Source organism: Lepidothrix coronata, unplaced genomic scaffold (assembly GCF_001604755.1).
Source record: "Lepidothrix coronata isolate B3197 unplaced genomic scaffold, Lepidothrix_coronata-1.0 Scaffold51, whole genome shotgun sequence".
NCBI classification, from domain to species: domain Eukaryota; kingdom Metazoa; phylum Chordata; class Aves; order Passeriformes; family Pipridae; genus Lepidothrix; species Lepidothrix coronata.
In genome coordinates, this window is record NW_016690231.1 from 2,646,634 (window position 1) to 2,672,886 (window position 26,253).

At 47.9% G+C, this 26,253-nt stretch overlaps 1 protein-coding gene across 8 annotated transcripts in view; it reads right to left on the minus strand.

Annotated features, from left to right (window-relative positions):
* Window positions 1-2,274: 2,274 nt before the first annotated feature.
* ULK1 (unc-51 like autophagy activating kinase 1) overlaps window positions 2,275-26,253 on the minus strand; it is a 94,571-nt gene continuing 70,592 nt past the window's right edge. For 7 of the 8 annotated variants that reach the window (XM_017815412.1, XM_017815410.1, XM_017815406.1 and 4 more), the window contains 13 exons: window positions 22,751-22,876; window positions 19,085-19,236; window positions 18,193-18,276; window positions 17,356-17,618; window positions 16,534-16,718; window positions 15,652-15,767; window positions 14,926-15,069; window positions 12,307-12,494; window positions 9,490-9,668; window positions 9,237-9,355; window positions 7,539-7,696; window positions 7,189-7,324; window positions 2,275-5,273 (listed from right to left, as the gene is read on the minus strand). In XM_017815412.1, coding sequence (XP_017670901.1) covers window positions 5,218-5,273; window positions 7,189-7,324; window positions 7,539-7,696; window positions 9,237-9,355; window positions 9,490-9,668; window positions 12,307-12,494; window positions 14,926-15,069; window positions 15,652-15,767; window positions 16,534-16,718; window positions 17,356-17,618; window positions 18,193-18,276; window positions 19,085-19,236; window positions 22,751-22,876 — 1,906 coding nt within the window. In that variant the 3' untranslated portion in view covers window positions 2,275-5,217. The remainder of the gene's footprint in view (window positions 5,274-7,188; window positions 7,325-7,538; window positions 7,697-9,236; window positions 9,356-9,489; window positions 9,669-12,306; window positions 12,495-14,925; window positions 15,070-15,651; window positions 15,768-16,533; window positions 16,719-17,355; window positions 17,619-18,192; window positions 18,277-19,084; window positions 19,237-22,750; window positions 22,877-26,253) is intronic. The other variant, XM_017815408.1, reaches the window with a different exon arrangement.

Below are 26,253 nucleotides of genomic sequence, written 5' to 3' on the forward strand. Positions count from 1 at the left end.
GAGTTGAATGAGCATGTTTTCACTGACGTACTTACCAACAACTAAATATAAAACACAGGAACGGAGCCAAATGCCCTGGAAGAATTGCTCGGGTTTGTTTTCTCCTAAAATCAACAGCAGCATAACGTCACAGTCAACATCTAGAAAGTCGTGCAATTTTCACCGGTGCTTTTGAACTGTTCAGGCCCCATGGCTTTCACAAGAGCCTGTTTATTTCTGTTGTTTAAGTCTTCCCAGCCAGCACTTTCCCCCTTTGCTCTGCTGCCTGTGACAGAGTCCTACGGATTCAGCAGAGTATTCTCTATCCACACAGGCATGTGACACACAGTGCTCCATCCTTCATTTGGCTACAGTGTTTTCACCTGAACCTTCAGAATTCTTCATGGGCAGCTTCAAAAGAAACCCTCTCCCTTAACCTCAGCATCAGAAACTGTTATATATCTATATGTGTAAATATCTATATGTGTATGTATCTGTATGTGTATATATCTAAGTGTATATATATACACATGTATGTACACACACACATATATATACACACATGTATATATATACACACATATACATATATTTTCTTTACCACAATCCCATGCTGCAGGGAACAGGCACACACAAATTTTTTCCACAAAAGGGAGCTTTACATGTTAAAAACCCCCAAAACAAAACCCCTCCACCAAACCCCCATGAAAGCAAAGACCCTGAGCGTGCTGAGCTGTCAAACTTTACCAACACCAGCATTTGTAACTGTTCAGCTCTGACCAGCTTTCCAAGGGCTGCTGTGGGGTCTTGCCCAGGTTGTACCACCACGTCTTCACCACACAGCAGTGCAGGTTCTCAGAGCTGTCCCCAGCACTGATGCTGCTCCAGGGAGAAGGGATCGGATGTCCCTGGGTGACTCAGGGTCACCAAGTGCCCGGAGCCTGCATTTCCAGGCAGGACCGTTCTCACAGAGCGATTGCCCAGGGTGGGAAAGGCAGGGGCAGGAAACAAGAGGTTATAAACAGGGCAGAGCAAGAAAAAACAATTCCAGCTCAGGGTAAGTTATGATTTTGAAATAAGGTCTTTCCTTACAAAAACACGACACCGTCCAGTAACTGTGTGGGGCGATGCCACGTCACACCAGGGCTGCTGGGCAGGACTCTCCCTGGAGATGCTCCCAGCCAACAATAACACACAGTCCAGCAAGGGGGCTTTGGGAAGTGTTTGGTGGAATTACAGTATTTGGATCTTGAAAGCAGAAGGACTGGACTAATTGATTCAGCACCTCTCCCACATCCCAGATGCAGGGCTTAGGTTTTCATCCTGGAGTATTCTGATCCAGACAGAGCAGGGACTGCAACCAATCTCTCACCATCCTCACTGTCCCTTCTCCCACCTTCAGTGACTTTTTCCAGAGCTAAGTGGGCAGGAGAAAACTAAGCCATGTGCCTGCTCTGTTCAAATAACAAACTGCAGTGAGTACAATAAATATTTAATTCAGTAAAATATTTAATTATAATTAAAAATACCCAAATCTTACCACAATACTCACACTTCATCTTTAAGCCCCTTTTCCAGCAACAAGCTTTCTGACTCTAATAATTTTAAAAATTATTAATGGAGTTTAAAATAATAAGTAATTATTAGGTCTTGTAAAACCACCACCCCAAACCCACACTCCATTCTCACCCTTCACATGGCCACCAAACACCCCTGTGTCCAGAGTGCTCTGCACAGGGGTGGGAAGTAATAAATATTACTAATAAAGCAACACCCAGAAAGGTGCTTTCCAAATTCAAAGGCCTGCACCTTCAGGCAAGGTGGATTTTCTGCCTCAAGCCTTCACCTGCTGTGAAAAGGGGGCAACAGCCCTTCCTCTGCCTGAAAAGTCAATGCTGGGAGAACCAAACACATTAAAGACCTCGCCCAGATACTGCACTAACTGGAAATATGAAGTACTGGAAACAGGCCACTAACAATTTCAAATCAATTTTATTTTCTTAAATTGGTGTTGTACAATTTAAAGCCAAAAAAAAAAAAAAAAGTCACACAAAACACAAATAAAAAATGTTGACAAAGTATCAAGCATTACCTTAGAAAGAACATCATCATACGCTCTCACAAACCTGAAGGTACGTGTTTTATTAGACTGAGGTTTCTTGAAATCTATTAAAGACGCCAGACACAAACGCTGCAACAGCAACAAAGCCATGACAATAGCAGGTGGACTACACTAGCAACTTCAACAATGGTTGGGGGTTGGTTTTTGGGGTGTTTTCTTTCTCTTTTTTTTTTTTTTTTTTGCATACCTTATTGTCTACAAAGCAATAAATATTTTTCACCTAAAAAGTTGGTTTCACGCTACATGCAGTTAGATAAAAAAGAAAGTCACTAAAGTGATGGCAAAATAAATCACCTGGTGGATTTGTTTTTCTGTTTTTCTTTTTCTTTTTTTTTTTTATCTCCCCTATTTTGGGGGTTATTTTGTGTGGGTTTTTTGTCTTTTTTTTTGTTTGTTTGTTTGTTTTGTGTTTTTTTTTTTTTTTAATTCAAGCACAGTGGCTAAGTTTCAAGTATTGAGAGAAAACATATATATACACGTTTGTGTTTGTGTGTGTATCTCTACCCATGCACACACATACACACACACAGCCTTGTATGTATATACACAAACACATACATATATATTGGTTGTAGGTCTGTAAACCACAATTTTTTTTTTTTTGGAGCAATATATACTTGTATACATTGAATGTGGACAATTTTTTGATACATTCAAGTAATTAAGTACAGCTGGAAGGTTAGTGCTGAGCTTGCCACACACACACACACACGGGTCACTGGGGCACGGCAGGGACGTGGATCCCGGGATGTGCCTCTCCCTGGCAGGGAGCCCCTGGGGGCTTTGCCAGGAGGGTCTGGGGTGTGCAGCAGGAGTTGGTATTGCAGAGTCAGTCCTGGCTCGGCGCTGCCTCCCGGTGCTCCCGCGGGCAGCGCAGCCCTTTGCAGATCTGGCCAAAGCCTTTCAGCAGCAGTCTGGGTCTCCTCGGCGTTTCTGTCCACAGGCTGGGGAGGGTTGGTTGGTTGGTTGGTTTTGTCTTGTCTTCTTTCCTTTCTCTTTTTTTTCCCAGGCACAAGCACAAACGGCCACAGAAGCAGCAGACTGTGGACGTACGGGGTCACAGCGGCCAAATACTGAAGCATTTGTGAAAGCTACACTCAAAAACTTCCCTGGTCGGGGCAATTGGAAATATTTTTAAAAATTTCTTTCTTGGCATTTCTGCTCTGTGAACAGAAACACCCGTGTTGCAATTGGAAATATTTTAAAATTTCTTTACTGGCATTTCTGCTCTGCAAACAGAAACACCCCGTGTTGCCAAACACGGCGCCAGCTCCAAAAACAATGAAGTTGCTCCTGAAACCCTTGCAAAGTATCACAATGAACGTGCCAACATGGAGAGGGGGAAAAAAAAGCAACGAGGACCTAACCACCGTGTGCAAAAATATGTTTTAGATCCCCAAAAACTAAGCCTGAGGTTTCGAGTTGCTTTCAAAGATACTTTTCTGCCCAGCTCTAACAAAATACTGCCACGACTCAGGTCTGACACACTCATGCTCTCACAGACAGAGGGGAGGCAGGCAGCTCTCCTCTCACACACATGCTCACAGCACCCGAAGCCTCAACCAGAACTCGAGCCACTCACACCCACAGTCTCATTTGGCTGCAGAGTCTCCTTGAAAGAAATGCTGAACATAAAACTGAACGCTACAAGATTTCTTTATAAAAAAAAAAACCCCAACAACAACGAAGCAGCAAATAAAACTTCTTAAAAAAAACGCATTTCCAAGTGTAAGTGTGTGGGATCTTAACGCCTGTTCTTCAGCTCTTAAAAAGCACGGAGCTTTGTATCGACTGTCCTTAAAAGAACATTTAAATAAAAAACAAAACAAATCTTGGTACTGCCAGACTGCAAGTCAGCTTTGCCTGGTGAGGAGGAGGAACAGCACAGACTCTGCAGTGCTCTTTGCCTCACACTCACGAGATACAGTACAGTTAAATACGTACAGTTACACACAAACCATATCAATATCAATATATATTCACTCTCAGGAATACATATTAATATGCGCACACACGTAGTGCAATAAAACAACCAGGAAGCAAGGAAAGGAATAAAAAGAACAGCATTCCTAACAGTCGTGGTGTTCCTGGGTTGTTGTGTGATGCAAAGTCAACTTCTCGAAGTTCCCATAGTGTGTAAAGTGCTCCTTTGATTCACAAAGCTAGTGTTTTCAGTCTGGGGGGGCTCCAGGAAGGGGTTATTGAGCCAACAGCTGAAAGCAGGACAGCGCCAGTGCTTCCTCCTGGTAGGGACGAGCTCAACAGCCAGGAGTCTTTCACATTGATCCCACTGGGCTTGGGGACCAAGGGAGGAACGGATTCATTTTGGCTTCTTAAGAACACAGGAGCGTCGCGCTTTCTGTCGTGCACAGTCCCTTTCCCTGTGTCGGTCGCCCATCCAGGCAGGCAGAGAGGGAGCCCACACAGCAGCCATGGGATTTGCTTCCCAGCAGCAGCAGCACGTCCTCTGCCTCGCTCAGCAAGTCTGTGGAGGTGGGAGCTCCTTCGGTGACGCTCAGGCGGGAGGAGCCGACTCCCTCCTCTCTGCCATGCAGGAAGCACTCCAAGGCATGAACACAATGAGAAGGGACAAAGGAGAGAATGGAGGGGAGCCTCCGGTTGCCAGGAAGCTTGAAGATGCCTGGCTCTCAGCTGGGAAGGGGGAAGTACACAAACTGGCCTTTATTTCTGAATGACACCCTCCAACATTAACTGAAGCCAGCAGTTTCAGCACATCCATTGCCTGCAATGGACACAGCACTGGAATACCCTGTTCTTAAGCAAGAGGGGTAGGCAGCAGTCTTATCCTTCAGCGAGCTGGGAAGAAGCAGACTTCTATCTTTCATCCCCTCTGACAACGAGGGAGACCTTCCCACATTGGCCATGTCTTCGCCCAGGCCCTCGGGCAGGGAATTATTTGTGCTTGCTGCCGCCACACGTCCCCACAAAGGAATCCGAGTCTGTGGAACAACTTCCCAAAACGTCCAAATACAAAACAGTGAGCAGTTCATCCTCCAGGTCTCCTACTGCCACAGTTGTTTCCCAGCACAGCAGCAGGCTGTTGGGAACAAAGCAATCAGCTGGGGCGAGGTGTGTGAGGAACACCACCACTGAAATCAGGCACAGAACCCCGACAGCAGCGCCGACAGCCTGCGCTCGATGCACAGCTTACCTGGGGGCAAGAAACAACAGCAATGAACTTCTCATCTTTCTTGCAAAATAAAGACCACCAAGCCATGCTGGAGATTGAACAAAAAACGAAAAACAAGCAGCAGAATTTCAGCAAATCTAGGCAGCACTTTGAGAATTGCTACCAGGTTGCAATTAGGCCAGTGAAGACCTGACCACAAACATCCTGCTGGGAAGGGACAGGTCGAAGCGTTGAACAGCCAAGAGATCCAACAGTGAAAGCTGGGAGGCAGCAGCTCTGACAGAGGTATCAAGATGTTATAAAGAACCACCATCTGCCAGGAACAATTTATTTACTTCCAGTTATTGGAGCGGTTTTTGCCAGCAGGCAACATGACTCAGGGTCTCCAATGCCATTTGCCAAGGCTTACACTGAGAGATGGGTTCTCATCATCTGAGCCCAAGACTCTTTCAGGAGCTAAATGTCTGGTGGAATTCATGCCTCTCACAGGAAAACTTGCTGTGTTTCTAGGTTCATCATTTTATGTTTCAGAAATACGTAATCATATACCTGAGATCTAAAATGAAATGCACACCTACTTCTGCCTACCAGAGAACAGCTCAATGAGGAAGCTGAAACATGGCAAAACAGGTAATATCAGGATAGCAAGTGGTAAAACAGGGAATATCAGGATAACAAGTGGGAAAAGAAATCTATTAGATGCATTAACAGTATCTCTGGATCAAAAGATGTGATTTAGGTTTGGTAAGAAACAGTACAATAGAAACTACCTAGTATTCCCTATTCACTTCCCCTCCAGTACCACACACCACCTGCCCATTTCCCTTTGCTCTCCTTCAGTGAGCCTCGTGTCAGCTGTGGAAGTTGGTGATAATTAACAGACTGATTGCCTGTGAGCCAGAAGTCTCTCCTCTCATTACCCATCCCAGCGCTCTGCCTCCACGCAGCTCCAGCGCCCTGGACGAGGCCCGAGGCAGGCGGTGGGGGAGCAGCAGAGGGGAGGGACACAAGGGCTGCCAGCTGTGGCCTCCCCCTGCAGCCACAGGGACACCACTGGGGCTGCTGCAGGTGGGCTGGGATGGCTGTGGTGGAGCAGAGCCCAGGCCGAGCCAAGCTGCTCCCACAGACAATCCCAGCTATCCCTGTCCCCTGTGCCCGCCTCCCACAGGGACAGATGACAGAGGTGATTAAACCCCAGCCATAAGGGCAGGGAAAGTGTGCTCAGAGCAGCGAGGTGAGTCCTTTCCCCTGCACATGGAGTGCAGTGCTGTGGAGCCTGGGGCAGTGCAGAGTAACACCCCTCAGGACACAGGGAGAGCAGGAGAGACGGGACAGCTCGGAGCAGCCACCTCCAGGGAGGGGAAGCCCAACGGGAGCACACAGGTAAGAGCTCAGCTTTCACTGCTACAGCACTTGCTGATGAGAAAAATACGTGTCTGCTGCTTTCTCAGCCAGGCCTGGGGAACCAGGCAGGAGGGCAGTCCTGACTCAAAGATGTGCTGGAAGGAGCCCTGGCTGTGCCGACCGGACATCCCTGCCCGGCAGCCGCTGCAGCTTCACGTTCCCAAGGGCTCTGTGCAATCAGAAGGGTGGTTCCGGCTGGGAACCAAACCCAGGCCCCTGCTGTTGCCAAACCACTTCCTTCAGCGAGTTCTTTCACACATCAAAAGTTCCAACAAAGCACTGGCAATCGTTCTGCATGGGAAGCTCCCAAAATAGGGCTCAGAACAGGGACCTGCACTTGTAACAGTTTTCCTGCTGGAAAAGCAGGAAGCCAGGCTATAAGGAGCTGTAACAAGCCAAGAGATCTCTGCTATGTCCACCAAGATGTAGCCAAAAAAAAAAAAAGGACGCTGGCAACTAAAATGTCTGATCCATGCAGCTAAAAAAACCCACATGTTCTAGTTGGAGGAAAAAAAAGTAATTGAGCACTCACATTTACTGATGTTTTCTATGTCTCCCTGTTCAGTGATGATGTTCAGGAGCCCCTCCATCAGCAGCAGAGCCTTGTGGTACCTCTGTGCACAGTCCTCTCTGTGGTGGAACATCTCATCCAGGGCTGCAGACTGCACCTGCAGGCAACAACCCAGCAGCGAGAGGTTACTCCCAGAGCACACCCAGCTTTCCCAGTATGGTCCCTCAGCTGGGAGAACACCCCCCTTGCCCAGCCTCCAGAGGCTGCACACAGCATCACGAGGGAACCCCCTGCAAAGGCCACCAGCAGGATCCATAATGCCCAACAGTGGTCCGTGCTGACCCTGTCCCCAGGCACGGTGTGGTTTGTACCATTTGCACAGCGTAGCTGAAGATGAGCTTCTCTGCAGTGATGCTGTTGATCCGATCCATGAGCTTCTGTTTGTCCAAGAAGAACCTCTGGAGTCTCACATTGAGGCAGTGGCAGGACGATACACTGGATTTATAAAGCTCATTCAGCTTCTTCACAACTAGAGGAAAGGAAAGAAATGCTTTAGGCACTACTTCCAGCTCTCCCTGTGCCTCCCCATCTCCACATGCAGGACCTCAAGTGATTAACTGAGAGACAACAGGGTTACGTTAAAGCCAAGAGACTGGCAGGAAAGTCTTGCACCAAGAGGGTCCTTTCCCTTTCCTCTGTCACCTTCACCAGTTCCAAGCCTGCACATGGCAACACCTACACTCGTCTGGTTCACCTGAGGCCAGGTCTATTTTTGTTTCCTTCAGCTGTCACGAGGCAGGGAGCAGTTTGCACCACCCAGGATGTCTCACGCACCACCAGAAGCAGCAGATACGGAGCTTCTGCTACTTGATGGGTGATGACACGCTGTGAGGGAGTACGTGACTCCCATGTGGTAGCACAGTGTGGATGAGCAGCACTGACTAAGCAAGGGAATCTCTCCTGGGACTCTGCTGTCCCAGAAAGAAAAAACACGGATGCCTGAGAAATGCCACCTCCTCCCCCTGAACCACGGCAGAGAATCAGGAATCAAATATGATTCTGAGGGATTAAATAACAATCCAAAACAGCAAGTGGTGCCACAGGCTGAGTCTCCCTGGCTGCATGGCATGATCTACACAGAGTACTGAACACAAACTCCCACCAACATCTGATGAGTACTAACTCCTACATTGCACATTTGCTAATCCCCACACTGCATGAAACAAGACAAGCCAGCCTTGCCCAATTCCTACACACTGAAGGGCAAATTACACTACATATCTAGAAGCTGCAATCTGCTCTGAAAAGGAGTGATTTATTTGGGTTATGACAACCTTCCTGTTAGTCTGAACTTGGGGAAGATGTGCAGCTAAACCTGGTGTATCTTCCTCCACACTGCTTGCTACAACATATGTGTGCTCATCATATTTAACTTCCATTTTTTTACACCCCATCCCAAGGCAGCACAAATACTTTAAGAGTCTCAGCTCTTGGGGAAGGTGGCTGGTGGGTCAAGTACTTCAAGTGCTTCAAAAAGCTCCCTCAGGAACATTACAGTGAGAGTTTTAAAATTATTTTTTCTAATCACCAAATCACAGCCAGCTCTCACCAGAGCCAGTCGGATGCAGATTTAAGGCTGTAACACCAACAAAGAAGTGACTCTGGCATTACCAGTACTTCACTTCCTGTGTTTTTGTTTCACTTGAAAAATCATCACTGCCAGGACAGGTCTTAATTTGCCAAGTAAGCACTTCCTAGGACATGCACTGTGTAATTAAGCTGGGCTTACGTCAGGTACAAATAAGCACCTGAGACAGATATGAGGAATCAGATAAGATACATCCCCCCTCACTAATTAGTGCTGAAGATTCTCACAGAGCTCTTGAGACAGAAAGTCAATATGAAGAGAGGAACGTTCTCAGCATGAATAAAGAAGATCTGAGTGTGCCAAGGGACAATCACAAATGACCCCCCATACCAGCGGGGGGTTCACGCTCACTCCACCCCCTCCACCCCTCTGTGATGCTTCCATTCCAGGTGAGTTGCACTGTGAGCCCAGGGCCCCTTACCTTGCTTGACAGTGGAGGAGAGGCACAGCTTGCCAGCTTTGATCTGCTCTATGGCCATCTGCAGCCCCGAGGACAGGAGCTCTGCCACTTTCAGGTACAGCACGAGCTGCTCTGCATAGCTGCAAAGGAAGCACACTGCAATGCAGACAGGTGGCTGGGACAGCAGTCAGTGTCCCCAGGCACTGCTGCTACCCAAGGATATGTGGGGAGGGAGGGAGTGACAGAGGAGCTGGGCAGCTCTGCCCGTCCTTACCTCCACTCCCGGCTCAGCAGGCTGATCTGGTCGGCCACCACACTCTCCTGGAGCTGGTACTCAGAGGTCACTGAGGTGCCCATCTCACTGGAGCTGCCCTTCAGGGCTGCAATCTCCATCACGTAGTGCACAAAGGCCAGGGTGAAGCGGAGGCTGCGCAGGATGTCCGTGTGCTCTTGCTGTTGAAGGGATGCCGAGGTGGGAGTTAGAGGGAGAGCTGGCATGTCAGGGAGGGCTGCCCACCTGAGCTGTGCCAGCAACTCACCCCAGCTTACAGACACAACACCTGACCCCCCAAACCCTGCTTGCACCTCTGCTTTGGGCAGGGACAGCCAAACTCAGCCTCGAGCCTGTACCTGCACCAGCTCCTCTTCCACAGTAACAGCAGCAAGCAACAGCCCCAGGCCAGAAATTTCTGGGCAGCTCCCTGGAGAAACTGGTGAGACTTACTCTAAAATTACAAGCCACCTTCCCCAGGAGGATCCCAGCTCCGTGGGATTCTTTCAGAATTCAGCCAGGAAGGGGGAGAGACCATCTGCACCATGGGCCCAGCTCTTGTTCCCACCACAGCAATGCCAGTGTGGATTTCATGACAGGACAACCTCTTACGCCACAGAAAACTGCAACCAAGGTGTCTCCCACCCTACATCCCAGCCCTCACTCTGCCCTGGCCTTTATACCCTCCCAGTTCAGCACAGTGAGTCCTGGGTGAGGTCCTCTGAGGAGACAGCAAGGACAACCTTTTATCTGCAGCTCCTGTCCAGCCAGTGAGGGAAGTGCTCACACCAAGTGCTATGGTCATTTCAGAGCAGTTTTTCCTCAGCTATTACAGATCAAAGGGGATTATCCCATTTCTGGGAAGCTGCATTGCTTAAGTCACTGCAAGCATTTCTGGGAAGTTAGCATTTGTGGAAAAATGGAATGCTTGTGGGTCTGCAAAGTGAATTGCTGCCTGGATCAGATGCAACTCCATTGTTTGTCCTCTCTGTTGAGAAGTGGGTAACCTGCTTGAGCTTCAGAGATTCACTGGCTTAGTTCTCTCAAAGGGGGCTGGTAAGGATGTTTCCTACATGAATTTATCAGTTCTAAGAGTTTTAGTTTTTCATTTACTGGCTCAGGGACTTGGCTGCTAAGGCAGCTTTGACTATCTGAGTTATGAATCTCTCCTCCCACTGACTCGATACCTGGACAGTCCAGTATGGTAAGGAAGCTTTATCTCCATCTTCCTCTATTTTCTTTAAAAGCACAGGAGGAACTTGGAGATTAAGTAATTACCAAGTCATACAAGAAGTTTGTGGCAGAGCAGGAAACTGCTGAGATCTTGCAGGTCGCAGCCTCCTATCTTTAACCATCACACAGTCCTTCCTCTCTGCCTATAGAGACAGCTTCTGGTAACTATGCTGGCACTCATGGCCTCATTTGGCATCACGAGTCTTCCCTTCTGTAGCCATCTCTTTATTGTGTTTTAAACTAAAGCCCAGCCTTCAATTTGCCTTGTCTGCACCTAATGAAACTTCTACAAAAGATGGAAGAACCACCCATCTGAATGCAAAAGCTCTGCTCAAGACAAACAGGGGCACTAAACAGTAAGACTTCAGTGCCCTGAAAGATCAGCAGAAATCAGAAAACCTGCCAGGTTTGCATTCTGGCCAACTCCCCAGAGCACAAAAGGGTCTTGAAATCTGCTGTGAAGGCTTTGTGACATGCAAACGGATTACTGTGCTCAGCAGAAATGACAACTGAAGCCAAATGACTCACTGCAGACATAGAAGCTGCTATTCCAAGATCAAGTTGATACTTCCTTAGGACACTTCTCTTCAGACCAAAGTGTCCAAAGTGGTGGCAGCTGGAAGGGCCCCAAACTTCTGGGACCTCACAAAGGTAGGATGTTCAGTTAAATTTGTGAACACATCACTGCTGGAAGCTTTAGCCCTGTGGCTTTACAGGTAATGAAGCAAACGAATGCAATTCGATGCATAATTGACAGAAAAAAATGAGCTAAATAAAATCTGAAGTAGAAGAGCAAACCCACATCCTTCAAACAATGTGTGCATATCTCTGTGGGCATCTAGAAGTTTTCAGCAACACCAGCAAGTGTCAGACACAAAGAGCCTTCCCCAGTCCCAGACAGCCCAAGGAGGTATCACAAAGCAGAGCCCAAATCGTGAGTGAATCTGCCTCCCACCTCCACTGCAAATGGGCAGCCTGACCTACATTTCAAATATATCTCAGCTATAACAGCATTTGCTCTGCTTCAGCCTGCAGAGAAGGGAAGCCTGGCAGCCTTTCAGCTCCACAATCTGGTTCAGCTGTTCTGGTGCAGAACACGGTGTTCCCCTCGCCCCCATTAGGAACAGAAATGTCAGGTTTACTTTGTTTTCAGATCTTTTCAGCAGAGACCATATCACTGCCTGACTTCCCAAGTGCACCAGGAGGGCTCCTGATACACTAAGCTACTCATGTTCTCAGGTCAGCTATTACTGATGTTGAGCCTTTAAGGCTCAAAGCAGGCAGGTTTCCTTCAGAGCACATCAGATAACCGATGCTTCTGACCTGCAATTTCAGCTTTGGAAATGGTGAATTTTAACCCCAGCCATGGGCTATCTCATAGACCAAACAGTTTGGTAGCAGGCTCAAAAGCCTCTGTGCTAAATATGCCCAGGGCTTTCTGAGCACTGCCCTGCCCTTGCTCTCTGGAAGCCAGTTTACTCCACCTCTGGGGGCAAACTCTTTGGCTGTAAACACGGAGTTGTCTGGATTTGCTTTGCTTTTATTCCCCTGTCCCTTGCCCCTAACCAGCCCCTGGGATATACCCACCTCCATGAGCGTCTCTTCAGGCAACTCTGGCGCCTCAAATGTCACAGCACCTTCCAGGTTGGCGGTGATGGGATCGGCAAACGCGAACCGGAGGCTCGAGGGACCTTCCAGAGCCTCCCCAGCAGCTCCCACTGCCAAGTGCCTGCCGCTGAAGGAGCCTCCAGAACTGAGGGAGCTGGAAGACCCCACTGAGAAGAAAAACAGACAAAGGAATTACTGAAGGTATTAACAGCAGGCCAGGTAGGTATTCCTCACCCAGGAGAGAGAGAACAAGTCTGTAGGATTCAGGATCCTGGATCTCATAGGAGCCAGCAAGAGGTACTTTGGAGGAAGATGCAAGGACTCTGGATGCAGGATAACCACTCCCCACCATAAGCTCCTTAGTGACTCAGCAGACCAGCTTACAAGCTCAAGCAGATTTAAAGCACCTTCCAGAATGATGGTCATTTATGGAGACAATTCAGAAGAACTTTTTTTATTCTCTTTTTGTTTAAACCCTTTCCGAATCCTGCTACAAGAACTTGGGCTGGTTTTTATCATACACTGACAGAGCCAAGTTCCCCATCATGGAGCAGCATGGTTTGAACCCTGGGTCCCTGATTTTTTGCTTTCACTGTCACTGAATGAGCGCCTCTGATAAGTGATGGATTTTAGAACATCCTGCATGCAACCCAGGAGAGCTTTCCATCACATGCCCTGCCCTTCTGCTTCCCCCTCTTTACAAAGAGGAAGCTGGACACAAAATCAGTGACTTCAGCTGAGCCAAGACCCTAACCCTGTAAGTACAGTGTCCATCAGACAATTCCTTCACCCTCAGATTTTCCTGTTCTTGACCATTGAATCCACCCTAAGAGCACAAAGGAGTTTTTGTCTCAAAGTATTCATAACGCATTCACCACTTCCAGAGGGCTTCCCATCCCTGACACACTGCCACAGAGGGAAATATTCTGTCTGATGGGGGGATGCCAATCTGATCCTTTGGAGGAAGATGTTTCTCTTCTACCCACGAATTTAATTTACTGCCTTACCCTGCCTTCAAAAGGTTGAGCAATGTAATAATGCACAACTGATCTGCAGAGAGGCACAGCCTCTCTGTGTTGGCAGCAATGCTTCAAAGCCAAGTGGCTCATCAAAGACAGGCAGAGTATTTCCAGATCTCTCAGAGAGAGGAGAGGACCTACAATATCAGAGTCTGGATGCCCTGTAATTCCAAGAGGCTGTTTGCAGAAATTGTTACGATGACTCATGGAAAGGCTCTGCCTTTAGAACTGTCAAGAGATCTTACTCATGGCTTGTCCAAGCACTTGGGGTGAAGAGTTCTGGCTTGCAAACCTCCCCTTTCCACCATTAACTTCGTGCATTAACTATAACATAAGGAGTTACTGCACAGGCCTAATTAACAAAGCTTGTCCAACAGCATTGCTTTGGCTGCCCTGACCTAATGCTGTGTGTGTTGCAGGTTCACTGTTCAACAGCCTTCTCTTCCAGGCATCCCATCTGAGATCCCAACTGCTGGGCAGACCTTTAAGCATTCAAGTATCAACCTGCTAAAAACTGGTGCTTGGACTTGCTTCCAGATTGCTTTTATCCCTGCAAAAGTAGTTCAGGAACTCTGAATCCTCTGTCCATAACACTGCAGTAGTAGCTGGAGGCTGCAGCCAGGACAGCCATTGTGCTACAGGCCCCTCACATGATTTTTTAAGAGTCTCAAAGCTCACCCTCCAAATAGATGAGACAAAAGAAAGGATTGTGGTCCCAACTTTCCAGGCAATCAGATGTGAGTGGTTTTAGTTAGGATGCAAGTTATACACAGGAACTGAGCCTACATGTCCCCCTATCCCAGTCAAGCAGCTTATTCATGGTCACATCCAAACCCTCCCTGCAGTAATTGAGAACAACAGAGTCAACTGCATTCAAATGAGGAACAGCCAAGACAAGAACCCAAACAAGCCAAATATGCAAATAAAAGTGTCCAAATATTTTCTTAAACTGAACATAGACTCCAACTCCCAGACACACTATCCCAAAAGGGCCAATTACCACAGCCTCAAATGAGGCTGACGAGGCCAGAGTTCTGGCATCTTACAAGAAGTATCTGTCAAGCAGGAGTGCAGTTCCCCATCTCCTACCTAGGCAGCTCAGAGCATAAGTAACACCACTAATAATTTGGCACACAGAGCCATCCTGGCTCTTTCCTAACAGTTCTTGTGCACTGAAATTGGGCACGGATAGTCACACTCATCTTTTATAGCTCATCCAAAACCCACGGGGAAAACAATCAGAACACACCACAATCTTTACATTTGTTGACCTCATAGCAACAGTGAACAGCTGCAGCATTATTCCTGAAGCAGAGAGCAATAAAGTAAAAGTTTGTCTGTCTCTGACAGTACTGGAAAACCACTACCTGGCACTAATGCCAGTGCAAACAATTACCAGCAGTAATGGGTTGGCAGGAGCCAGCACAAGAACCTCAAAGGTACTGAGACCAGCTAAGCTCTACAGATTGCTCTGAGCAGCCCTCTGCCATCACCAGTGCCCAGCAGCAATGAATTCAACACGTCTCTCTGCCCCCAGGCATTCCCACTGGAACAGGCAGGTAGGTAATCGGCCCTTTACCTGAAAACATCCTGGTCCTCGTGGTCTGTGGGGGGGTTGTTCCACTGGGAGGGGATCCAACAGTAAAAATCACTGGGGATGGGCTGGCAGAGCCCCCAGCCCGGGCACCAGAGTGCAGGGTCCCTCCGTAAGCACCTGAGGGAGCTGGGGAGACAGTTGAAAGGTGCAGACTGGCATTACAGGAAAGTCACTCGGAGCACCGCGTGCCTCGCCCAGCGGTTTGTGTTCCTGCAGACTCTTGGAGACAGTGGTCACCAGCACAGGCCAGTGCTCCCCGTGGAGGCACACCCAGGAACAGGGGCCAAGCTGGCACAGACCACAGGACAGGAGCCTGGGCAGTGTCACACACTGCTGCAGCTGCTCTCCCCTCCTCGCTGCCTGACCTGCACGCCCAGGAACACCCACCCTTGCAGAGCCATTCATACTCCGGCTGCCTGGCAGAAAGTCCCCACTTCCACATGTTACCACATTCAGAAAGGGCCAGAAGAGGAAGCCCTGCCTACAAAAATCACACCACTAGCCAGCAATTACACAGCACGCACAGCCCACAGACCTCCGAGCGCTCGGCAAAAGAAAGCAAACACCACGGCACTGCTCACACACGGCACTCACTGCCCGTGCCAAGGGACACCAGCAAAGCAGCCTCCTGTTTGCAGGAGGTGTGGAGGCAAACTGTTCACCCCAGCTCAGGACACGCTGCCAGATCTGCCTGGCCTCCCCACCTACCTGCAATTTCCATTGGCTTCTCATTGTTCAGGCTGTCGCTGCTGCCAGCTTCCGAGATCTGTGCCCCGAAGGCTGCCTTCAGAAGCAGGTCAGTGAGCCTGCCTGTGCTCAGAGATCTAAAAAGAGGACATACAACAGGATGCAGAGAGTCAACAGGTGCAAGATGTCAGCTAACTTCCACTTCTTTGTGCCATTCCTGGTCCACAGCCACTTAACGCTACACAGCAAACAGTCTGGAGCTGAACTAACCACTCTTCCTCTTTCAACAGAACATCTGAAGCACCTCCTGCTACTTGCAGAAAGCAGACAACTACTGTGACTAACTGCAGTAATGCAAGTCTTCACTACAAATTACTACAACACAATTTGGTTTGGATGTAAGACACACAAATTTGTATCAGAGGACTCCTCCAGATCACTGGAAGAAGCTGCAGTGTGCAGAGGGGCATGTAAGAAAAACTTAACACCAACATCTCAGTGGCTGACAGGCAGCACGTGGCTTTCAAACAGGTCTCTCTCCTGAAGACCTGTGCTCACTGTACAATGGATGAGGAACACCCAGAACAGCCTCTCACTCATGACAGCTCCAGGCTCCACAGAGATCAAAGCAAGCATGTGAGTAACTGCAGGGATCTGGTAACAAAATCCTGCAGTCAGTCTTTAATTTTAAAAAACCCAGGCCATGGCCTGCCCCTTTAGAGGAAGACTTTTAAAATCTGCATTGTATCTGCTTGCAATCCAAGGGTGCTAGCAGGTAACTACAGAATATTTACAGATGCTTCATTCCAACTTCAGCATTAGCTGGGGTTTGAAATTTGCCCCATCCGTCCTGTACTGGGGAGTGAGGCACCACTGTATGAAGTGAAGCAGATTACAGCTCACCTGCCCTTGATCTCTTCCACAGGCCTCAATCCCAACCCAGTCTGCTGGCAGTGGAAGTGACCCATCTCCTTCAGATCTGGTAAGGTCTTGTTCCGTGTCGGAGTCATCATGACCCCCTGATGGGCCAAGAGGGTGAGGAGATTCTGGGAACTTGGGGTTTTGGGAAACTCAAATGGGGACACAGCCTAAAAAGAACAGAAAAAACAGAGATCTGTCTTTAAAATGAAGGAGGAAGGTTCCCCTTGGCCTCCCTTTGTTTATCAAAATCAAATGGTCCTTTTAACAACACGCCTGAAATAAAGGTAGAAATCCCACCGCATTTATTTGTCCCTAATCCCAGAAAGACTAAAACAAAAGGACAATGAACTGCTGAAAATTAGTTGCAGCCCAACATAAGCAGAGAAAATGCTGTCAGAGTGCGAGCTTTGTGTGAGGCACAGGGCTGTCACCTGCTCACCCGTCTGCCGGCTCTGCTGGGGATTCCTGCCGGACACTCGCTGGCGTCAGAGCCGGGTCACGGTGTCCAGAGCGCCCAGACACCACTGGCTCTGATGTGCTCCTGCTAACCAGGGCAGCTCCTTCCCACTGCCTGCCCTAAACCCCGGGCTCTGCTCAGCTGCTGAGCACTGCTGCCAAGTGAGAGCTGTCCACTGAGAACTAGGACACCACCCCATTTCACACAGATCACTAAACAGCCCTCAAAGGATAGCAAATGGGTGGGGATAAATCCAGGTCAGAGTTATCTGATCATGCAGCAGTTCATCCCCAAATAACCCAGAGGATCAAGCTGTGAGAAGCCCAAAAGCAGACTCCTGGGCATACCTTTGTGGGGGAGCCCATTATTGTTGGCAAAGGGCTTCTCTGCATGAACTCGGAGAGCTTCGGTGAGGATCGGAGCTGCCGGCAGTGCTGCAAGCCATGAATCTGCAGAGGCTGGCTGACTGGGGTATGACCAAAGTGAGCAACAAGAGGATCAGAGTGCTGCTTGGTTATCTTCTGCCTGCAGGAATGCAAATCCGACAGGTTGGGAGCACTGTGGAGCCGGGAGCCCATCCCTCGAGGAGATTGTTCAGGCGCCGAGGAACCTGGAGGGCCCAGAGTGACGAAACACATCAGTGTCTGGTTCTAACACACAAATCCAACCTGATCCCAGCATCCATGGCTCAGACATCTAGAGATCAAAACCTTCCGTGGATGGCTAAGGATGGCACTGAGCAGTGCCACAGCACTGCCAGGCCTGATAAGGTTTTGAATGTACAGGATGAGATATGAACATCAGGGAAATAAAAGTGCAGCTTCTTTCCTTCATTGCCACCCTTACAGGGACAGAGACCTGTTAGACCTCAGCAGCAAGGAAACTACACATCAAGCAGGCCCCTTGGCATTGGGGGTGTTGGGGGTTTTGAGATGCTTTTCCTTCATTCAACCCATTGACTTCCAAGTCCCACGTCTGAGTTTTTGTGACACAGGGTCTGTCAGCACTGGAAGGTGCTGGCTGACAGAATGTGAATGGATCAACCCCAGCTCCTCCCAGCACATAGAAATCCTGGCTGGCGAAGCATCCAGAGAAGCTGCTGAAGCAACACACCCAGCCTTGAATGCCCTGAGACTACAGTTCTTATCCACTGGAGTAACAAAGGAAGGTAAGGACCAACGTACCAGCAACAGGAATACGGCTTCTCACTTCTGCTCCAAGAGAAGATGGGATAACAGTCTGGCTGGGCTGCTCTGGGATTGTTCCAACTGTGAGTGAACACAATAAAAAAAAGTTCAATCAGTATTAAGTTTCCATAGGCAAGAGCAGCACTATCCACCACCTGTTTAAAGAAAGATGCCCGTTATCTCTTCCATCTTCTCAGCCCTAGCTGTGTAGTGAAAAGATCCTCAACTCCAGTAAAAGGAGGAAAAAACCCTCTGTCTAGTATTAGTTTTGCAGTAATATTAATTCAGAGGAAAAGCATGTGAATATTCTGCATTTCTCCACCAGCAGAGCCTAATAAATACAGGATTGGAGACACTAGGAATATAGAATAGCTTGTTATATCAGTCTGTTCTGTACAAAAACTAGCAAATTGCATCAGTTGCACACTGGGGTTTTTCTTATCCCTTTCTACTTGAATTGCTTGTTAGTATCTGGATCAGGCTACCAGATAGTCAGTCAAAACTTTTCAGCCTGAACAGTGAAGTTCAAGCCCTTCCAGTGCTGGCCAGAATTTTGCTTTGACAATAATTGGCTGACATTTTATCTCACCCCAACCCGAGCCAGTAAAAAGATACTTTGCACTTACAGAAGCCCTCTTCTGAGGGCAGCAAAATGTTTGATGCAGGCACCAAAGCAAAGCTTGCCTCTCCTGGGGCTAACAGGTATTTTTCTTTCCACTTTACTGAGGCCAAGACACTTGCCAAATAATCTGTTGAGAAGAACCACAGGAGAACACACCGATCTGAACCCCCTATTACCTGGCAGCTACATCTGGTTAAAAACCCCCCTCTTTGCAGGAAAGAGGCACATGATTTTATCAGGACAGCAATGTGCCCATTGACATCTTACCTTGTGGTGATGGCATAAAGGGCTTGGCACCGCCAAAGGAGAGCTTTTTAGAGCTGGGCACTGATCCATGCTCTCCAGGATAAGGAGGGGAAGCACCAGTCTTGGGAAAACCGAGAGGACTCGTACTGCTGGACCTCCGGACTGTACCAGACCTTACAGGGAACAAGGGCAGCACACACGTTACTCCAGATGCCAGTACAGCAGGGAAAGGACAACAGCATCACCAAACACACACAGCTACTTCCACAGAAGCAGAGCTACATCACTGTTTACCCTGGATCAAAATCCCACTGTTCCAGGACTACACCAATACAGATTAAGCTGCTAATCTTTGCTCTCGAGAATTTCAATCCAAATAAATGAAGAGGAAGAACGAGGTTAGCTTAGCTGTAAGCAGGAGAGGAGTCATTTTTCCAAGTCACTTTTAGATGCTTTCAGGTATTTACAATGATCCTGAACATGACAGTTTCCTATCTTGCCATGTCCAAGACATTAATTTTAGGCAGTAGCTTCAGAACACTGTGAGAGGGCTTTATTTAAGTGCCCCTCCTGTGCTGAGCCACTCACCCTTCAGTCAGAGCAGCCTTCAGGCAGGAAGCTCCATGAGCAGTGGCTGCACGATGCCAAGGTAAGCTGTGCCAAGGCCCTGCTCTGCAACAGAGTTTGGACTCAAACCAGAAGCTACAGAGCAAAACAGAGCAGTGTGTGGCTGTCAGATCTGAACCACTTCAGAACCACCCAGAGGAATTAGTTTTTTGGGTCGGACAGTCAGAATTGCCTGGACTCCAAATGCCTTCAACTCCTAGTGAAGCTTCACCTTAGGGAGTTAAAATTAATTTGTACAGCCCACACATGCAGGATTCTTGAGTATTACTCAGCTGCTAAAATGAAAGAGAAGAGGAAACTAGTGGGAAAGTGAGTACAGCCACACCATCAGTCTGGAGAGACATGGGATTATTGCATATTAATTCATTATTTCTCAATATGTTAATGTTTGCACGATCACTAGAACACACAACCTAAACTGAAATGCCATTCTGCCTCTGCAGGCTCCCTCACCAAGATTCCCATTACACTCCTCTATATGAGAACACAGTCTTTTCATCAAATCCTTCATTCTAGTCTCAATTTGGAAACATTTTTTCCTCTTGTTAAAAGAACATTAGTCTCAGCCAGTAGGTGGTTTTCTGGCCAGGAATCAATGAACATGCTGAAAAAAAACCCTCTGTGCTCGAGCCACTGCAAGATGCTATCACCAAAGTATCCTGCCTCCTCTCCCAGGGATGCTGCATTTAGCTGTCCATAGGTACCTGAGCCGAGGAACAAAGGCATATGGGTTTCAGCAGTGCCAGGAGGGCTACACTCCCCAGGAATGGCAGAGTCATCCAGATGAGCTGTCAGTACAACTACTCAACAACACTCTTAGATGTATATTTCACTTTATGCCACATTTCAGAAAATAAATAAATCATATATTAAAAAAAAATCTATTTCAGTAGTTGATATATAAGAATTTGATCTGCCAACCCCCCTGCCTCTATTCAGTGTGTTACCACATTTTGCAGCCAGGTGAATCCATGCTATAGTCACATGCTTGGAAAAAAAGGAAATACTTTAAAATTTTAACCTAAAAATCACTCCTCTTCAGGTTGCTCCAGATTCAGAGGCCTAATGCTCATCAAGTGCCTGGCCCTGAAGCAAAATGAATACACAAAAAAGAAAGGCGAGAAGATACCAAGATATTCAGTGGCAGAAAGTATTGCCCTCCCATGTTTTTAACTCTCCAAAACATGAGCCATGCAGAAACCTCAATATTACCTATCAGGAACTTGCAGAAAAAACCACCAGCTGACTGCTGCTGCTGAAAGATGTGGAATGTCAAATGCCACCCTAGGAGACACAGGATAAGCAAGCAAGTAGACAAGCAGGACAGGTGATGTGGCCAGAAGTAGGTATACATAATTAGCACCTCAACAAGCCACATATCTGTCCACAAACATGCCACCTTACACAGGCACACTCCAGCCAGTCAGGTGACAGTGGGACACGAGAGCAGCACGTCAAGGTTTGCTTTGCAATCAAATGACTTGGCAAACATGACGAGGCACTTGGTGGTAATGGCCTGTTTGATACACCTGGTGGAAAAGTGGAATCACATACTAGATGCCTGATGAAGTTTTCTCCTGCCATTCCTGAAGGGTGTCTACTCAATCTGTTGATTAGAGGAAGTGATGGAGAGAGATAACTATGGCATCCTGGGGCAGAAAAGACATGACGCCAGAGATTTTGAGAAGATGCTAAAAGCAGATTGTGAATCACCCTGATTGGGTCCATTCCTCGAGTTCCTCTGCAGGGATGATGCTAATCTCAACATTACACAGTGGTGACTAAAAGGAGCAAAACATGGCAGTTTGATCCCTGACTGGCTGCAGGCTGTGAACCTGAGCTCAGCAGCCTGTCACCAGGTCTGGGGTTGGCAAGGCACCTTCTCCAGAGCTCTCACTTTATACCTCACAGGGATAACCTCTCACTTTATACCTCACAGGGATTAACAGGAGTTCCAACACCAACAGAGCCCACAAGTTCTGCTGTAAAAAACACGAGGCACTAAGGAAACAGGAAGGAGTTTACCACAAAACCTGCCACACTCAAAGAAGTGAATATAAAATAGAATTAAACTAACACTGGCACAAACCAATCCCTCTGCTGATCCCTGATTAATATCAGCATATTGTGTCTCTACTTCCGGGTCCACTTTGAATAAGCCTTATCCTGAATTAGGCTGGCTGAAGCCCAAACTTAGGCTGATGCAGGTATTACCCTACTTCTGAAATCTAAACTTTAACTAATCCAGATACCAACGCAGCTCATCCCAGAAAAGACATGACACCTCCTAGACACTTCTTTTTGAATGCCCCTGCTGTACAAGCTCCTTAAGATCCTCTATGGGTCTCCTTCCAACCAGCCTACAACCTAGGCTGCTGCTGCCAGCCCAGATTTCAAACCTATAAGAACCAGAAATCATGTGTGAGAAGAGATAGAAGACCTACATGTCATTGCCACTGAACTCAGAAGGTCAGCTGTGTGCTGAAGGCTGGCATCTGGGTCCTCCTGACAGCCTTCAGAAAACATGCTCTGCCTCACGGGCACAAATTGCTCATGGCTTAGTCAGTCCTGGCTGCACAACCACGTTAATATGCAACACATCACCTGTGGCATGACTGGCTACAGGAACCAATTAAGGTACAGTCAGCTAGGTTTTGAAGCCTCATCCATTTTAGTTGTTTATCTCAAATTTTCCTTTTATAAAGGCACCTGCCAGATGGATGGTTCTCTCTGCTTGGACACCCAATCCACGGGTGGCATGGGAAAAGCTGTCAGCCTCAAAGGGGCTCAGCCTTCACTCAAAGCTGACAGGAGCTTTCTCACATACAAGCACACAGATAAAATCTACAGTACATGGTAAGAAATAAATCCCAACACTGCTACAAAAATACCCCAAAACACATCACACTGGCTCCTGACAGCAATGGGGAGAGCCCACCATGGAGAGAAATACATAGAGGTACAGAGAGCAGACTGTAGAGCAGTTTGTTTACAGACCCCAAGCTGTAATGCAAGAGCCCCTGCACTGGTGCCACCCCTCCTGGCAGCCCCAGCACTTACCGGGGAGAGCTGTATGGGTTGGGAGACTGCAGGTTCTGCTCGATCCGACGGTAGTTGTGGATTTGTGTTGGGACCGGAATGGGCACCGAGTGTCCGTACTTGCTGCTGGAAAACTGACCTGGCCGGCTGTTGGAAGGAGACACACAAAGAAAAACTTCTGTAAGGGCTGGGCCTCCCACCAGGTAATTGGAGATTTTATCTTCATACAGCAACTGTACAAAGGGAGCGTCCCCTGGGCTGCGCTCCGGCTGCGGGTTTGTGCTGGGAGGTGATTCAAAGTCCTATCAAAGGGAAGTGGCACCACACACCTCCTAAAAACAGGCGCCTCTCTTCCAGCACGGTTCTCACCCACAGACTGGGTTAAAACATACACCCAGGCACACCACTCCCTCCAGGAAAACCAGAGCCCTGCTATTTCAGGCCGTGACTGGCCTAGTTTCCAACAGCTCAGATCCAGAGCCGAGGAGCACAGCACTGAGCAGGGGCTGAACATCCGTGGCTCACAAGGACACCAGCACAGACGCTGCTGACAGGAGCTACTTGTGATTGATTCGTGCAGAGGCACCACTGCAGCCACTGCAGACTCTGTGGAAGTCTCACAGCATGAAGAGAATGCAGTGGTGCAAATCAGAGTATTTGCAAGTTAACTACGGGGAGGAGAAGGCAACTCAGGAGAAAATAAATTTCAGGGACAGGATATCCGTGTACCCATCACAGTCAGACAGAATATCATACAAAAAAATGGGACAGGTCCATTCTGCAAACTTCAGGCTTCTTCCCAGGTCCATCCAAGCAGGTGAATCAGCTCCCATCTGATACCTGTTCCCCCAGGTGATGGTTTCCCCCGTCACTCTTTGCCTGTACACCAGGCTACACACGGACCCTGCTGTACAAAACTCATGCAAACACCACATTTAACTAAGCAGCCGCCTAAAGTCTTCTTCCAAAGGCCGCAGAATTCTAGGATTAATTGCCATGGCAATGCTATTTACAACTGCCAACACCAATTGGGGGGATGTTGAACAATTACAGAAAGATCTTATTGGTAGTGAAGGCTTCTGCAGTGTCCCTTGCTGTCAGTCGAGGACACATGCCTGGGTCTGCCCCTGAGAAGCTGGAAGCATCGCTCCTTTGGGCCCAATAAATAGCCTTGATTCTTCATTGACACACAATAAAACAAAGGCATTCAAGGTTTCCAATTGCTCAGCAGAAAGGTGAGGCTCTGGTGTCTCTGTCTTCCATCAGTGAGACATGGTGTCACGGCAGACAAAAAGCAAACAGAGCTTTCACCAAGAAATCTGAGGGTTCGTGTCAAAGCTCGTACATCCCCTGACTTTGAACATACATTTCAAACACTGTCTTTTCCATCTGGTCAAAATCCTTTAGAGGAAAAGAAGCTCTTGGGTGAAAGGAGTTATATCAAGTCCTCATTTTCTTCACAAGGTGCAAGTTACAAAGGAAATGACCCAAATGAAGTGACATACACTAAACTCACCAACTGGCCTCCAGCCTTAAAGAATACAACTGACCATAAACTTGCCAAGTCCAAGAGATAAAGCTGGGACAAGGAGTTTAATTACTTGGCAGTAATTAAAAGCTCTTTCAAAACAGTATTAAATCCATTGCTGTGGGGTACATCCAAGGAATTACCTTTCATTAGACTTAATAATTATCTTCAAGGAAGCGTTTAAAAAAAGAATTAAAAAAAATCAACTATCAGCATATTTTAATTCTGTCTAGTCCTTAATCTCTTAGGTAAGAGCAAGGAGAGTTGTCCTAGAGTGTACCATGACATCCTGAGGAAAACGTGGCCACTCTGAAACAGCCTTTGCTTTCTGTCCCACTTGGACTGCAGCCAGCATTGCTTGCTAGCCTGGAGCCACACACAGGGGAGAACTGCTGCTTCTGAGTGAGCAAAGAGAGAGGGAAAACCAGGAATCCTCTGTGCCAGTGAAGCCAAGTGCTGAACCAAGAGGTCTTATGGCATCTATACGAGGAAGAGCACTAAAACCCAGGGAGGGCACACCTGGGTGGCACCAGTCCCAAGCACTTTCAGGGGACAGGTCAAAGGCCATGGTTTATCCTCTGCATTCAGAGTGACTGCTCCAGTGTCTCATTACTGATATCTTATTCCCCATCCTGGACAGAGTAGGAAGGAACTTTGCAGTGTTTCTTCAAAGCAGATAGAAAAGTGGGAAGTAGCACTAGAGGGTCTGGCATCTGCTCCACAGAAGCTGTTGGGAATGAGTAGGAAAGACAGTGAGAGCAGCAACATGTTTAGATCAAAGCCACTGGCATTGACTTGCCACCTTGTGATCCAGTGGAGGACGATGGGGCCACTCTGGTGACCAGTGAGAAGTAGGCAGCATTTGTAGTCAACTTCCATGAATTTCCACTCAACTGCTGTCCAGAAGCAAGACCAAATCCTTTAATAAAGACTGATCTCCAGAATGCAAAGGAATCAGTTAAGGAATAAGCTGTTAAAAAGCTTAGCAGGTGATGGCATAAGAAGCCTCATGCAATTAAACTCCACACTGTGGTACGCGCTTGGCAATTAATCTGATCACGTCAGCGAGCCTCTGAGCTATATTATTCCCTGTTAAATTTGTATGCTTTGAGGCTATGTTTTGTCATTTTCTGGGCTCGGTTAATGTGACAAATGTGTTCAACACACAGCCTGGGACTGTATTTTCTTCTTAAAAAAGACTTTAGGGTCATCCATCTCTCAGTGTGAAAATCCCCTTCAACCATCCTCCCCTGACAGGTGCCATATTGACAGAACAGAAGATGAAAGCTGTCCTGCTGCCCTGGCAGGCAAGAACGAGATGGGAAGCAGCACCACCAGTTCCCTGCAAGCTAAGCACATACCCTAAGGCTTCCAGGCCTAGAGTCAATGGGATCACCTTCCACAGACCGTTAACACCTTTGGAACACAGAAGTGTTTCTGGCCCTGCTGGCAGCACTGGGCAGCTGCTCCTGTTGTGTGTGGGCAGCTGTCACCAAGACATTTCTGAAGGCCAAAACTGAGTTTAGAGCAATTGGTTTAGTTGGAACTAAACCCACGACCACGCCTGTTTGCACTCATTCCTCCTACTCCTGCATCCTCCGTTAGTAAACAAGGCCCACATAGCACTACTTTATAGAGAGACAGTGCAAGGAGCTTTTCAAACAAACCACAAACAACTAAGCAGGCCCACATCTGTCCTTCAACAGCAAGAGGAGATGAGCAACACTCCTCTACACTTGCCCAGTAACTCAAGTCCATCGTGCTTTCAGGTTTGTATGAAGTGCTGTGCTCCAATTTACTCACGAATTCAGAAACAAGGGTCCTTAGCTGGAATACTCCACTGGGGGGATGAGTAGCTCATACATGCTGGTGGAGTGCATTTACTTTCTGCTTGAGAATAATCCCTGCCCCTTCAGGGAACAGTTAATTCCAGCTCTCCTGCATTCTCTCCTAGCCCCTGCTGAGGGCCACAAGAGGGAGAGACAGGCTCTGGAGT